We start from the raw sequence: 14042 nt of genomic DNA on the forward strand, positions 1-14042 counted from the left end.
TAGCTAATTTTGAAAAATTTTTCTGTACCCTAATGCAAATTTCTTTGCCTACGACGTAATGTATTTTAAGAAAACAAATAAAGTTTGTGTTTGTTAATATTTTTGTATAGTATACCATAATTTTTTAGTTTATAAAAAAAGTTTGATAAAAAAATTTCTTTGCATTAATTATGACGCATAGGGCCTCCCATATTGGGCGGTTGTGACTGTTGCTGTAGCTGTTGTTGTTGCTGCAAGTGATGCAACTGCTGTTGTTGCAATTGGAATTGCATTTGCTGCATCGGTTGATTCATCTGTGTTAGTTGTTGCTGTTGCTGTTGTTGTTGTTGTTGCTGCTGTTGCTGTTGATTTGGCAAATTGGCAAAATTCTGTTGAATTGGATTATTAGCAAATGCCGTCGATGTAGTGGTTGAGGGCTGAAGAGCTGGATTTAAACTGTTCTCATTAACCTTATCCAAATGTTTATCTTCAATATTTAAATGACTTATGAAGCGCAAACGCTTTTGTAAAGTTGGTCTTAAGCGTTTTATTATAGCTTCCGACTCATTCTTAATGATATTGCCCACATGTATGTATTTGATGTGGTACAAGAAATCACATATGGGATCCATATACTCTAAGGGTGCTGGACCATGTTGCTTGTCAACTACTTCTAACATTTCGTAAAGCAATATAGCAATACCAGCCACTGCATTCGGTTTCTCTTGCTCAATGCGCTGCAAAAATGGACCAAAGACATGGCAAAGAAATATTAACTGATGTTCGGTGCGGACACAAGGCTTCAATTTCTCTTTAATATATCTGGAAAAAAAGGGGGAGGAGAAAAATTTTGTATCAGTGAGTTGTAACGGCTCCGCTGTGCTTTAGCGTCTGTAGGAATTTCAAAACGTAGGTTGTGGTGTGTTATCGATTTTTTTTTGAGCAAAATAGGTATGTAGTACATCACACTTGTTGCAAACAGATTCATTCATTATTTGGATCCCTCAAAGTAACATAACCTCAATATATCTCATTTCAACCTTAACCTGCCATTTATTACTTGTTTTAGGAAAACATACCAACCACCACAAATTCGAGACCACACCAAATCTATTGTATGTGACTTGAGACATGCTAAACCTATAACAGACTCCTTTACAGTACGTATTTTACAAACCTTGTCATTGTAGCCAATTTAAAGCCACCCATATGATGAAAAACGGAATGTGCCACAGCTAAAACCACTGCATACGTCTTTTCCACCATAGCCTCTCGAACCATTTTGAAATTGAACATTTCAAAGGCATTGAAACGATATGACCATCTCAACATTTTGGGAGAATTCAGAACTTCCTGCAATCTATCGTAGATGCCGCTCCAATAGGCTTCAGGCAACTCGGCCAATACAATACCCACAGCATTCAAATAAGTGTGAATTTCTTTTTGTGGTATTAAAGCATAGCCCTTGACTACAACATCAATGATATTATTGGCCACTATATGTGGGGCAATGGGCAAACTCAACAGCTCAACACAAGTGACATACATGGCATGGGCGGGAGCATTGGAGAACTCGTTGAAACGCCAGTCGGTATTGAAAAATACATTTTTACCACTAATGGCTGAAACAAGACAGATTTTTTAGTAAGAATTTCTGAAAGGAAATGTAAAAAAAAACTTACTTTCAGCTAAACGTGTTATTAATTTCATATAATAAGACAACTCTGGATTCCACAAGAGGTCTGGACTTTGCAAATAAAGTTTATATTGTTCGCTTACACACCAGTTGGCAGGGCGTATATCGCAAAAAGAGCCAGTGACAGCACTTACCTTTACGAAAAGGACAACAAATATGGTGATATAATAGATATTTAAAAAAAAGTAATTAAAAATTTTACCAATTTCTTTTTTAAGGAGGGGCGTTCCCTTAAAATACGCTCATAAAAGTGCAATGTATTGTACAGATAGGAGATGGGACGATCTGGGGGTAGCACAAAAAAATATCAACAAAGGAAAAGCCAAATTTCATATCCAATATTAAGTTTACCATGGAATTTGTATAATATGCTTAAATGCTCCAAAATCACTTCCAATATTTGATGGACATGTTGTATGGGAAGTTCTATAAAACGATGTATAACTACATCCAATACCGGCAGAAAACGCAGACACATATTTGAAAAATACACAGGTAAAGGGGGATGCGATGCCGATTCGTCTGGAGCAAATTTTTCAGGATATTTTTGATGGAATGACAAATGCTTCTCATGCCTAAAATTAAAAATATCATAGAGGAAAAAGACAAATCACTACATATTTGTCATAAAACTTGCCAATTATTTTGTTTCCAATGATCCGGATTGTTTTCCTTGCAAAAATCGGTGACCCGATTTCGCAATTCGGAAGCTTTGAGCAACAATAGTTGAATAATCAGGAAACAAACTTGGGCTTCATTTCCTTCCTGCGTGCGTAGAGCCAAGCACAAAACTACTCTGTCTATGGTGACCACATTGTATTTCCATATCATATTATTAATGGAATCCACGCATTTGTGAATAAATTCTTTGCCATTGGACGAGACAACTTCACTGACCAAATAATCGCAAAGTTTTCGTAGATTCGCTGACAGTGCACGGGCGCTGATGCCTTCTAATATTCTGAGAAAAGTTAAAAAGAACTTTATTTTAATTCTTAAATTCCAAAAAATTAAATTTTTCAATTTTCTATGAAAATTTTAATTTTCAATTTTCTATGAAAATTTTTATTTTCTATGAAAATATCAATTTTATATAAAAAATTTAAATTTTCCATGAAAATATCAATTTTATATAAAAAATTTCAATTTTCTATGAAAATTTCAATTTTCTATGAAAATTTCAATTTTCTATGAAAATTTCAATTTTATATAAAATATTTCAATTTTCTATGAAAATTTCAATTTTCTATGAAAATTTCAATTTTCTATGAAAATTTCAATTTTCTATGAAAATTTCAATTTTCTATGAAAATTTCAATTTTCTATGAAAATTTCAATTTTCTATGAAAATTTCAATTTTCTATGAAAATTTCAATTTTCTATGAAAATTTCAATTTTCTATGAAAATTTCAATTTTCTATGAAAATTTCAATTTTCTATGAAAATTTCAATTTTCTATGAAAATTTCAATTTTCTATGAAAATTTCAATTTTCTATGAAAATTTCAATTTTCTATGAAAATTTCAATTTTCTATGAAAATTTCAATTTTCTATGAAAATTTCAATTTTCTATGAAAATTTCAATTTTCTATGAAAATTTCAATTTTCTATGAAAATTTCAATTTTCTATGAAAATTTCAATTTTCTATGAAAATTTCAATTTTCTATGAAAATTTCAATTTTCTATGAAAATTTCAATTTTCTATGAAAATTTCAATTTTCTATGAAAATTTCAATTTTCTATGAAAATTTCAATTTTCTATGAAAATTTCAATTTTCTATGAAAATTTCAATTTTCTATGAAAATTTAAATTTTCTATGAAAATTTCAATTTTCTATGAAAATTTAAATTTTCTATGAAAATTTCAATTTTCTATGAAAATTTCAATTTTCTATGAAAATTTAAATTTTCTATGAAAATTTAAATTTTCTATGAAAATTTAAATTTTCTATGAAAATTTCAATTTTCTATGAAAATTTCAATTTTCTATGAAAATTTCAATTTTCTATGAAAATTTCAAATTTCAAAGTTTTGTTTTTTAATAAATTTCAATTTTCCATGAAAATTTCAATTTCAATTCGTTAAAAATGCTTTTCTTTGTATGGATTTTTTTTTAATTTTAAAAATATTTTGACAATGCTTATTAACTTACTTGTAAGCCACTGGGCTTATATTTTCCGTCTCCCAAATCATTTTGTAGAGTAAACACAAGAATAGAGGACTTGTATTGGGTTTTATGAAATGGCTTATAATATCATTTTCATTCGACATTGAGGTCCAAGTTCGATACTCCTCTTCAACAGATTTTTTGAGTAACTGCTTGTTTTCAACCGGATGATTGTTTTGTGCAAAAAATTCTGCCAATGCTGGCGGGAAGCATGCCAATGAATGCGAAGCCCAGGAATGTGGAGTGTTTTGCATTATGGTTGAGAGTAGTTCCTTACACCAAGCCTGCATATCATCGCCCGAGGCAGTGATGTGCATCGACCGGGCTAAAGTTAAGATTAAGACGCGATTAAGTTCTTCACTTTCTGCGGAAGCCACAGATGCGGGTGACTTCTCATTAAAATAACGCGAAAGTTGAGGTTGAAACTCAACCGAACCCAAACCATTGATGAGACGTAAAGCAGTCGACTCAAAGCTATAAGAAATATATGTCTTACATTTCATTCACATATAGGACTAGCAGAAAGTTTCTACATACCACAAATTCAATTGCATTTTATTAGTTTGTGGCATGGGAGCCAAAGAATGTAAATGCGATAACAGCTGAACTCTGTAATGAGTGGGTATGTGATGCAGTCTATAGGAAAACATCTCAAGTAATGTGTGCAAGATACCCCAAGCTTGATGTTTAAATACCGATGGCAATAGTTGCGCTAAAAAGAAACAAAAACGAGGCCTTGCAGTAACCTAAGATCTTATATTCGTTTAAGAAACTCACTCAAAAATCCCTTTATGCCTAATGATTCGATTTCAGTATATACCAAAAGTCGTGCATACGTTTCAACTAAAGCAGGTGTGGGCACTGTAGTTTTGCTTTGGGCTTGTTTTATCATCTGCGATACAAATCTAAATGGTTGGTTATTAGTATGAAGATGTATGAGGTGACTCAATGTACTTACCCATGTATCAAAGACATTTTACTGTGAACCGTTAAACTATCCAGTACCACCATGGAAAATGGCACTGGCTGTAAAGGTGCTCCCGTGGCCGTTTTTACATTTCCCGTTAAACCTTCTATCAGAATATTCATTGGACGAGTAAAGTACTCTTGATTCGTAGAATAAGCATTGCATATTAAAACAATACGAAAATCGTTTCCCAAACTCATAGTCATCATAGTGTTAGGCATAACCAAATGTTGAAGGAAACTTTAAGGAAAAATGTTATGATAGTGACAATGGTAAACTTCATTATTACTGTTAAAAGGGTTAAGGGTTAATGGAGTTTGAGATAGTAACTTTAGTAACTACCTCGGCACCGCCGTAACCGAAACAAATGACCCCAGTTTTGAGATAAATTGAGGAATAATACTGGCAAACAGATGCTACTTTGGACTAAGTAATAAGTTTAGAAACATGTCCACCTCTCCACACACAAAGATTACACTATACAAGACACTGATACTAGCCGTGTTGTTATATGGTTCTGAAGCATGGGTACTTGTGAAAGCAGATGAGGCAGTGCTTGGAGTATTTGACAGAACGATTCTTCGTAAAATATATGGACCCGTTTGCGTTAATGGTGAATATAGGCGACGTATGAACCACGAGCTGTATGACGACGATAGCATATTTACACGCATCAAAATACATCTGCTGCGTTGGCTAAGTCATGTTGTCAGAATGGATGAAGAAGCTCCAACAAAGAAGTATTTTGAAGGCAAACACGGTGGTACAAAACGCAAACCGGGAAGACCAAAAGCCCGATGGAAAGATCAAGTGGTGGGAGACACCTCGACACTTGGTGTCAGAGATTTTGGAATGAGCGCAGGCTTGTGGAACAAATGTTCTGTCATAGCCAATTAACGTAAGATAAGTACATTTAATAGGTCTAACTGAGCTTTTTATTTAAAAATTCAAGCAAAAGGGCTCCCGAACAATTAGGCAGAAGAAGGCAAAGGATTTTTGAGAGATAAGCATTGTGTTGTTGTAGCAGTGTATTATACACTGAGGCGGCAGCCCTTGCCGATGAAGAACTCCATCGGGTCAATCCGGGACGTACAACTGGCAGCCATGGGATTGAGAATAGAATTGTTTTATACGAATACAGAAGTGAAAACCTAATAACTCATAATCTCTTAACGCCAAACATACATCAAATAGACAATCAGACACATACACATCATTCCTAGCCCAATTCCGAGTGGGCTAAGATTGATGGCAAAGAAACACGTCACCTGTCGATCTGGCCGGCCAATCCAACTCGACTTACTACCAGATCCCTCTAAACGCCTAGCAAACGAACAAGGGGTACGGACACAAACAACTTAACCACCGGCACGGAATAACTGTGAGCACCACACAGGCAGGAACATTGAGATCAGATCTGTGTGGTGTTCATGGCTGTCTCGAGAAGCTTAACTGCAAGCTACCGGGCGCGTACACAGGTTGCGAATAGTGGATGCTCGGACAATGAGCATCATAGACACTAAGTATAAGAGCAAGAGCCGGTGCCACCCCGTTCACTCACAAAGACTCTCCGTATGGAGCATTCCACCATCGGCAAACTGTGGAAGCGCCCGGCAGCGCTCGTGATAACGATGAATATCACACAGATCGGAGCTTAAAACTCCAGCCTGTGTGGTGCTGTGGTATTGGGATAATGCTTTACGTAAGAAAGGTTTGTCTTACTCGTGATGATTTTTAAGGGCCACTGGTAATGGACGGGAAATATTCATATTTTCTGCTCTGGCTTTTTTCATTAAGTGTATCCATATGCATATAGGGGCCATCTGAAAAGTGGTGAAATTTTTGGGTTAAATATAAGTATTTTTGTTAATAGTTTTTTTACCTGTCTCAAGCAAGAAGATTTATTACAATCTGGTAGTTTTAAAGGTTCTTGTTCTGGGTATAACAAATCAAACAATTTGAACATGGGAAAGAAATTTGTAATCTGCAAAAACCAGCTAGCTTATAGCTTATATTCCAACCATAAACACATTAACTTACGGGATTTTTCTGTATACTCCCCGATATGAATTGCAATAAAATCCACATAAGCTGATCTCTACCCTTTCGCAATTCCTTTTTTGATAACTAAAATTGGCAAAAGGAAATTTGAAAATATTGTTTGAAGATTTGGCAACTTAGTTGTTTACCTTTTCGTACAAAGCAATTATGATGTGCATAAAACTGACAAATTGAAATAGAACAAAATATATTAATTGGCAAGATAAGTGCAGCCAGATCCATTCATTTTGAGATATTTGTTCCTCGGGTACATTGAATCCACTGCCTGCTGCATTTTCATTTGATTCGGTCATTTCCATGGCATTTATTATCAAGTTCACCAGTTGATCTTCCAATGTATTGCAACGTTGTTTTTGGTGTTTTTGCAAATTCAACATAACCGATACCATTTCCTTGGAATAGCTTTGGCCCAGCACATAACGCAAAAGTTGGGGTTGTTCTTCCATAAGCTCTAGCTCATATGGGAGAATGCCTTTGAAATTAAATTTCAATGTATTCGGATCTAATTTCCATGAATTCATCATATGATCTGCATATCCAAAGTGTTCAACTATAGGCAACATGTGTGTGTGGCCTATTATCGATACCATTTGAGCTGTTTGACGAAATTCTTCAACGACATCGGTCATCAGTTTATTTAGTTTCTTAAAAACAAAAATTAATTAGTACGAGCTTGAATGTCTTTGTGGGTACTATGCCTTACCCAATGATAGGGAAACGGTTTCATAAACTCATTTGCTATAAAGTATGCCGGCAACAGGCAATTTTCCCTATCGAATATATAACGTATGGTATCTTCCAATGCCAGCAATTGTGGCAAATATGTTACATTGACGTTGAGGGGAAAAGTTTGAGCCTTATCCCTACAGCTTTTCATGATTTCTCGCACACCCTTGTAGTCGACGTGATCAATAACCTTTTTTATGAGATGGAAACTCTCTATCCAAAAAAGTTTATTTTCATAATTAAGTTTCTCGCAAAGAAGAATTTTATCGCAAAGCAACCTGTAAAATAAACAAACAGGTTAGACTTAAGGATGCTATATTAATAAATACACTAATTGGGATGAGGCAAAGGATACCATATCCGCATCCACTTTACGTCTGAGTTTCAGGCAATTTTGTAGCTATTACTTACTTTGAAGTCAAAAGGTGAGCTTCGGTTAGTTTACCCAATGTAGCCATCAATACTTTCAAGTGGTTGGCATTTGTCACGGTGGCTGCTTTTTGCAGATATTGTCTGACAATATTCTCCTTGTTGTCTTGCGGAACATTGGAGAAGGCTTTGACTGAAAGAAATTGTATGACAGTGTTTTAGTTATAAAAAATTGACATCGCTTTGCCTTATTGCCATTGAAAATTACCCTACTTACTGATATCATTGGTGAAACTTGTGGCTCTATCATTTTCTCCGTTGGGGTGGTAAACAATTACGCTCAGAAAAGCTTCTTCAATGGTTTCCACTTTCTGGGATACAAACAAACAATTATTAGTAATTTTAAACGAATGGTATTTAATATAGAATAGTGTACCAAGTAATTATTAACATAATCCAAAATCTGAACTTCCATTTTGCCGGATTCACAATTTATAAGAAAATACTAAAATAATATCCGCCCGGCGTAAACAAACACAATTATGACACAGAGTTGCCATCATTTTCATTGGTTTTGTGCATTTTTGGAACGGCAAAATAAGTCTTCATCGTATGACCGAAATTTAGTAAAGAAAAATGTTGTAGTTAACCCATAGCTCCATTTGAGTAATGACAAAACAAACATGTAAACGTCATTAGCTTATTTTATTTGCCAGCAAAGAAGGAACAAAAATGATAGGGATGTAGGATGTAGGTGGCTCATTACTTTTTTGCTGACTTTTCTATGACAGCTTGTGGCATCCCTGTGTAAAAAGTTATCGAAGTTATAATTTTAAATCGATTGTTTGTAATCGATTTTTGATTCATGCTACACAGGGTTGTTATACTAAACTATAACGTCAATTTTAAATCAAAAAGAAATAAGATTTAAATCTTAAAAATAAAATTAAGATGTTTAAAACTTGGCAAAAACCACTGCATAAACGAAAATTAGTAAGCATAATTTCAAATAGAAATATAGGAATAATGTGGGTGCAAAGCGAATTAAATAAGAAGAAGAGAAGTACACGAGTAATACAAAAGAACAACTTTATTCGTAGACGTTAAAATAAGGAGTGAAATTACAAAGTAGAATGATTATGAAAAAGCAAAAATTGGAAATAGTAATTGGACTGGAATAAGAGAATAGGGTGACCAGATTCTTACATACGCCGCCACAATCCAAATACTATTTGACGACAAAAATTTATCAAAAGTTTTCAAACAACATTTTACAAAAATATTCATGTTTGACTTTACTTAAAGACTTGGTAAACAAATCTGCCACATTTTCAGCTGTGGTAACATATTCGATTTGGATCTCTTTTGCATCGAATTTTTCCCTTATATAGTGGTACCGAATATCGATGTGTTTACTTCTCTTATGTGCCACTGGGTTTTGGACAAGGAACTGGGCGCTTTGATTGTCACACTTCAGGGCAGTCGGTTCTTGAACGTAAGCATCTAAGCCAATTTCTCGCAGCAAACTTCTTAGGTACACGACTTCCTTCGTCCCCTGGCACATAGCCACGTATTCAGCTTCCATAGAACTGAGAGACACTTGGTTTTGCTTTTTGGACTCCCATGCTATGGGTCCACCAGACATGAAAAGCACAAACCCACTGTAGGATCGACGATCGTTAACATCTGAGCCCCAGTCGGCATCTGTGTATGAAACTAAATCATTAGCATTTTTAGAATAAGTTAACATACCCTTTGGTTTCAGCTTAAGGTATCGGAGAACATGTTTTGCTGCAGTAAAATGTTCTTTCTCGGGATGGCTGCTAAACTGTGCTAGCTTTGATACAACGTGAGATAAATCAGGGCGAGAGTAGACAGACAAATAATTCAGTGCACCAATCAACGACTGGTATTTGGTGACGTCATAACTACTACAATTCTCCTTCGTGCACTTCTCAAGCACCAAACCATTAGCAAAAGGTGTACTTGCAGGCTTACAATCTGTCATGTTCCACTTGGCCAGTAACTCTCTTACATATCTCTCTTGATGAACAGCTATCTTGCCTCTTAATCCCTCTCTTTCGACTTCTAGCCCCAAGTAGTACTTTGCTGGTCCTCGATCAATCGCGTCAATATGCTGATTCAAATCTTGAACAACGCATTTCATAATGGTCTCCGATGAGCATGACAACAAAATGTCATCCACGTACACAGCAAGTAAGACAAGCTCATCTTTTATCTTTTTCACGTACAAACAGTTGTCAGATTTGCACCGCTCGAACCCAATTGTCAACAGAACTTCATTCAATTTTCGGTTCCAGTCTCTGCCGGCCTGCTTTAATCCATAAAGCGATCTTTTCAGTTTACACACTCGATCTGGATACTTGGCATCTTGAAACATTTCGGGTTGTCGCATGAAGACTTCTTCTTCTAATTCGCCGTTGAGATATGCTGACACAATATCGATGTGATTCACCAAATATCCCCTTTGAGCAGCTATGGCAAACAGCATTCGGATAGCAGACACTCTTATTACCGGAGAGTAAGTTTCTGTGTAATCGACTTGGGGTTGTTGTGAGAAACCCTGGGCTACTAACCTCGCTTTAAATTTTTCTACTTCACCACTTTGGTTACGTTTCGTCACAAACACCCACTTACACCCAACGATATTTTTGTCAGCTGGCTTTTCTACGAGTTCCCACGTACCTTTTTGCTGCAAATTTCCGAACTCTTTCTGCATCGCCTCTTTCCACATTTTCGCGTTTTTGCTCTTTAAGGCCTCTGCCACTGTTTTGGGGTCTTCTTCGTCTTGCACAAAAGTATTTACAAGAGCATTTGCTGATTCTACTGCACGAACTTTTCTCGGACGTCCCTTTCGACCTGTCCTAAGAGTTGTTGGTCTTCCTCTTCTTCTTTTCACACCGGGCACTACTTCTTCTCTTTCTTCAATTGAGGTGTCAGATTCAGAATCCACATCGCCGCTGTTGTGTGCTTCTGTTCTGGCGATATCCCCTCTTTCTTTGTCCACAGAAACATCAACAACAAACCAATCGTCATTCTGCTCCATTTCCCCATTCATAACAGTTGGGGTTTCTTTTGCTTGTTTGGAGAAACTGTCTTCGAAAAACATGACGTCACGGGCGATCGTAATTGTTTTTTGTTGTTTACTATACAAACGGTAGCCTTTTGTTTGATGAGCATACCCAACGAATGTAAGTCTTTCTCCCTTAGGTAGTAGCTTTGACTTGCCTGGTCGTTTGTCTAAGGTGACTACGTCACAACCAAATATACGTAGGTGGGCTACTGAAGGCTTTCGTCCAAACCAACATTCGTATGGTGTCTTATTTTCAAGCACCTTCGTGGGACAACGATTCCGTATATAAGTGGACGTATTTAAGGCTTCTGTCCAAAGCGATTGGGACAATCCAGATTCCAGCAACAAGCATCTAGTCATTTCTACGAGCGTTCTATTAGCCCTCTCGGCAATCCCATTTTGTTGGGGGGTATAACAGACTGTTTTTTGGTGGTTGATGCCTTCATTCCTCAAAAACATTTGAAACTCATTACTAAGGTACTCTGTACCATTATCGCTTCGTAGGGTTTTTAAAACATTGCCCGTCTGTTTTTCGGCATTCACTTTAAAATCTTTGAAAACTTTTAGGGCATCGCTCTTCTTCTTCAAGAAATAAACAGTTGAAAACCTCGAGAAATCATCGATAAACGATATAAAATATCGTGATCCACCTTCGCTACATACTCGCATCGGCCCGCAGATATCGGTGTGTACAAGCTCCAAAGGTTTAGTGGTAAAGGTTTTACCATAGCTTGGAAAAGGCTGAACCGTGATTTTACACATTGAACATGTAACACATGGAAAACATTCAGGGTCTGACGACTCAACAGACATACCACGTACCATCTCTTTACTAGACAGCTTTAACACATCTCTTATGTTAAGGTGGCCATACCTCTTATGCCAAAGAACTCTTTCATTGTTTTGTTTTGCCATCATCAATCGTTCCCTTTTATTAAGCTCCACAACAAATATGCCAGCATGGGCCTTCGCCTCAAATATCATCTCCCCTTTGCTTGTTGTTGCAATTGCCTTCTCTTTGGAAAAAATCACTTCGTTGTTGTGCTCAATAATTTTATGCACAGATAAAAAATTAGCACTCAACTCTGGCACAAAGAGAACATTAGATAGAGTGATGTCGGTAAAATCCGATTTAATATTTACATCACCTATCCCCTCTGCATACACACAATCACCTGTTGCGAGAGATACCTCTTGCTTATGGGCTTTGAACGAAGAGAACAACAGCTTGTTTCCACTCATGTGTGATGAGGCTCCACTGTCTACGATCCACATCTTGTCATTGGAGCATATTGCCTCTTCACTCGCACGCATTACCATTGCCTTGCTGTTGTTGTTGTTGTTGATGGATCTGCATTGGGACTTTATGTGTCCACGTTTACCGCAAGCATAACACTTTATATTCTTCTTTCGATTCTCGTCGTTGTCTTTTTCACCTTGTCTTCTTCTGAAGTTTGCCTTTTGCTTGGAATTTGCTGCGAAAACATGTTCCTCTGTCACGTGATGTCTTTCCCCTCGTCTTTGAAATTCTTCCATTATTTTAACCTTGAGACGATCAAGTGGGGGCAGAACATCTCTGCTTTCCACAGCAATGACGAAACTTTCGTAGTCTTCAGGTAGGCTACACAGCAGAACAATACTTACGAAATCTTCTGGAATAGTGATGTCGATTTCCTTTAGAGATTCGACGAGGCTGGTAAACTCGTTCATTTGTTGCGTAAACGATGATCCCTCCTGGATTTTAAACCGTACCAAACGTTTGAATAATGTCACCTTACGAGCTGGATCTTTTGTAATATAAATGCTGCCCAACCTTAGCCATGCCTCTCTGGCCGTCTTACACTTCTTAACGTGAATCAGCTCCGATGGTTTTATACTTAGCGTGATGGTGGCCAACGCTTTCATGTCCAACGCAATCCTTGACTCCTTTTCCTCCTTGGTTGCAGTTGTAGGACAAACACTATCAACTACCGACCAGTAATCCATCGTGATGAGGAGGCTCTTCATATGAATGGCCCAACTTGGGTAGTTTTCCCCATTCAACTTCTCAATTTGGAGCGAACCGGACATTTTTACTTTAAACTTTTAACAATTTACAAAAAACGACTTTAAACATATACTCGACTGACTTGTACTTTCTTATTTAATTTATTGGCACGCTGGGCCCATAACCTTTGTGGGTGCAAAGCGAATTAAATAAGAAGAAGAGAAGTACACGAGTAATACAAAAGAACAACTTTATTCGTAGACGTTAAAATAAGGAGTGAAATTACAAAGTAGAATGATTATGAAAAAGCAAAAATTGGAAATAGTAATTGGACTGGAATAAGAGAATAGGGTGACCAGATTCTTACAAATAATCATTAGTTTATTATTCTAAAATATTTTGCAGTGGAAACAAATGTCTGTTACAAGTAAAATTGTTTACTATATGCGACCGTTTGTAGAACAATTAATTGAAATTTGGCTGCAACCGTTGCCATTCCCAACCATTTTTAAATTAATATACTCTGGCATTTTGAATATCTTTCTTCTAATGCCCATTGTTTATCCCATATTAATTGTTATTCTATATTATGGAATAGTACAATACTTTTTTGAAAAGTAGGTTATTGCTCAAAATGAATTAATAGAATTTATAATTTTAATGAATTAATATTCTTTTGTAGAAGCTTGGATATGCGATTTACTCAAAATATTGATTTGATACATTTTCTAGAACAATTATTTTCATTAGAAACCTTCAAAGAAAATCAAAACTCCCTGTTTGTACCCTTCCTTAAGGATATCTATGCCTTGGCTTGCTGCATTGACTATATTCGACTTGCCTTGGCCATAATGATGGGATAAAAATTGGGAAAGAAGTAAATTAAAACTCTAGCTATCTACATGAATTATTTTAAATTTTATTTCATCACTTTGTTTTATAAATGTTGAATTCTTACCGTAAAAATAAAAATTATAATTTTATTATAATACATA

The 14042-nt window shown here is 36.1% G+C and overlaps 2 protein-coding genes and 1 long non-coding RNA gene across 3 annotated transcripts; 2 read left to right on the plus strand and 1 right to left on the minus strand.

Moving 5' to 3' along the window:
- Positions 1-83: 83 nt before the first annotated feature.
- Positions 84-8509, minus strand: LOC106084644 (mediator of RNA polymerase II transcription subunit 23). Its single transcript, XM_013248489.2, has 18 exons — positions 8403-8509; positions 8244-8337; positions 8009-8159; positions 7575-7875; positions 7000-7515; positions 6851-6937; positions 6693-6794; positions 6533-6633; positions 4802-5050; positions 4621-4748; positions 4381-4555; positions 3829-4317; positions 2313-2636; positions 2027-2250; positions 1878-1960; positions 1662-1809; positions 1157-1601; positions 84-801 (listed from the first exon to the last, which is right to left on the minus strand). The coding sequence occupies exons 1-18, from the start codon at positions 8439-8441 to the stop codon at positions 165-167; spliced, it is 4293 nt and encodes a 1430-aa protein (XP_013103943.1). The 5' UTR covers positions 8442-8509; the 3' UTR covers positions 84-164.
- On the plus strand, positions 1533-2366 carry LOC131998045 (uncharacterized). The gene is made up of 3 exons (XR_009398509.1): positions 1533-1623; positions 1698-1834; positions 1894-2366. It is a non-coding gene; the product is annotated as an uncharacterized LOC131998045 (long non-coding RNA).
- Positions 8510-8852: 343 nt separating the features above from the next.
- On the plus strand, positions 8853-14040 carry LOC106084637 (uncharacterized). The gene is made up of 3 exons (XM_013248479.2): positions 8853-8959; positions 13453-13664; positions 13730-14040. Exons 1-3 carry the CDS (start codon positions 8918-8920, stop codon positions 13908-13910), a joined length of 435 nt encoding a protein of 144 aa, XP_013103933.1. The 5' UTR covers positions 8853-8917; the 3' UTR covers positions 13911-14040.
- Positions 14041-14042: the final 2 nt, after the last annotated feature.

Source organism: Stomoxys calcitrans, chromosome 5 (genome assembly GCF_963082655.1).
Source record: "Stomoxys calcitrans chromosome 5, idStoCalc2.1, whole genome shotgun sequence".
NCBI classification, from domain to species: domain Eukaryota; kingdom Metazoa; phylum Arthropoda; class Insecta; order Diptera; family Muscidae; genus Stomoxys; species Stomoxys calcitrans.

Bases quoted from the DNA above. Each gene is read 5' to 3' on its own strand.
- LOC106084644 (XM_013248489.2), bottom strand. From the start codon at position 8,441: ATGGAAGTTCAGATTTTGGATTATGTTAATAATTACTTG. The intron at 1,602-1,661 runs GTAAGTTTTTTT...GTCTTGTTTCAG, and splicing joins AATAACACGTTTAGCTGAAA to CCATTAGTGGTAAAAATGTA. The intron at 802-1,156 runs GTTTGTAAAATA...CTTTTTTTCCAG, and splicing joins AAATTGGCTACAATGACAAG to ATATATTAAAGAGAAATTGA.
- LOC106084637 (XM_013248479.2), top strand. From the start codon at position 8,918: ATGTTTAAAACTTGGCAAAAACCACTGCATAAACGAAAATTA. The intron at 8,960-13,452 runs GTAAGCATAATT...AATATTTTGCAG, and splicing joins CACTGCATAAACGAAAATTA to TGGAAACAAATGTCTGTTAC. The intron at 13,665-13,729 runs GTAGGTTATTGC...ATTCTTTTGTAG, and splicing joins GTACAATACTTTTTTGAAAA to AAGCTTGGATATGCGATTTA.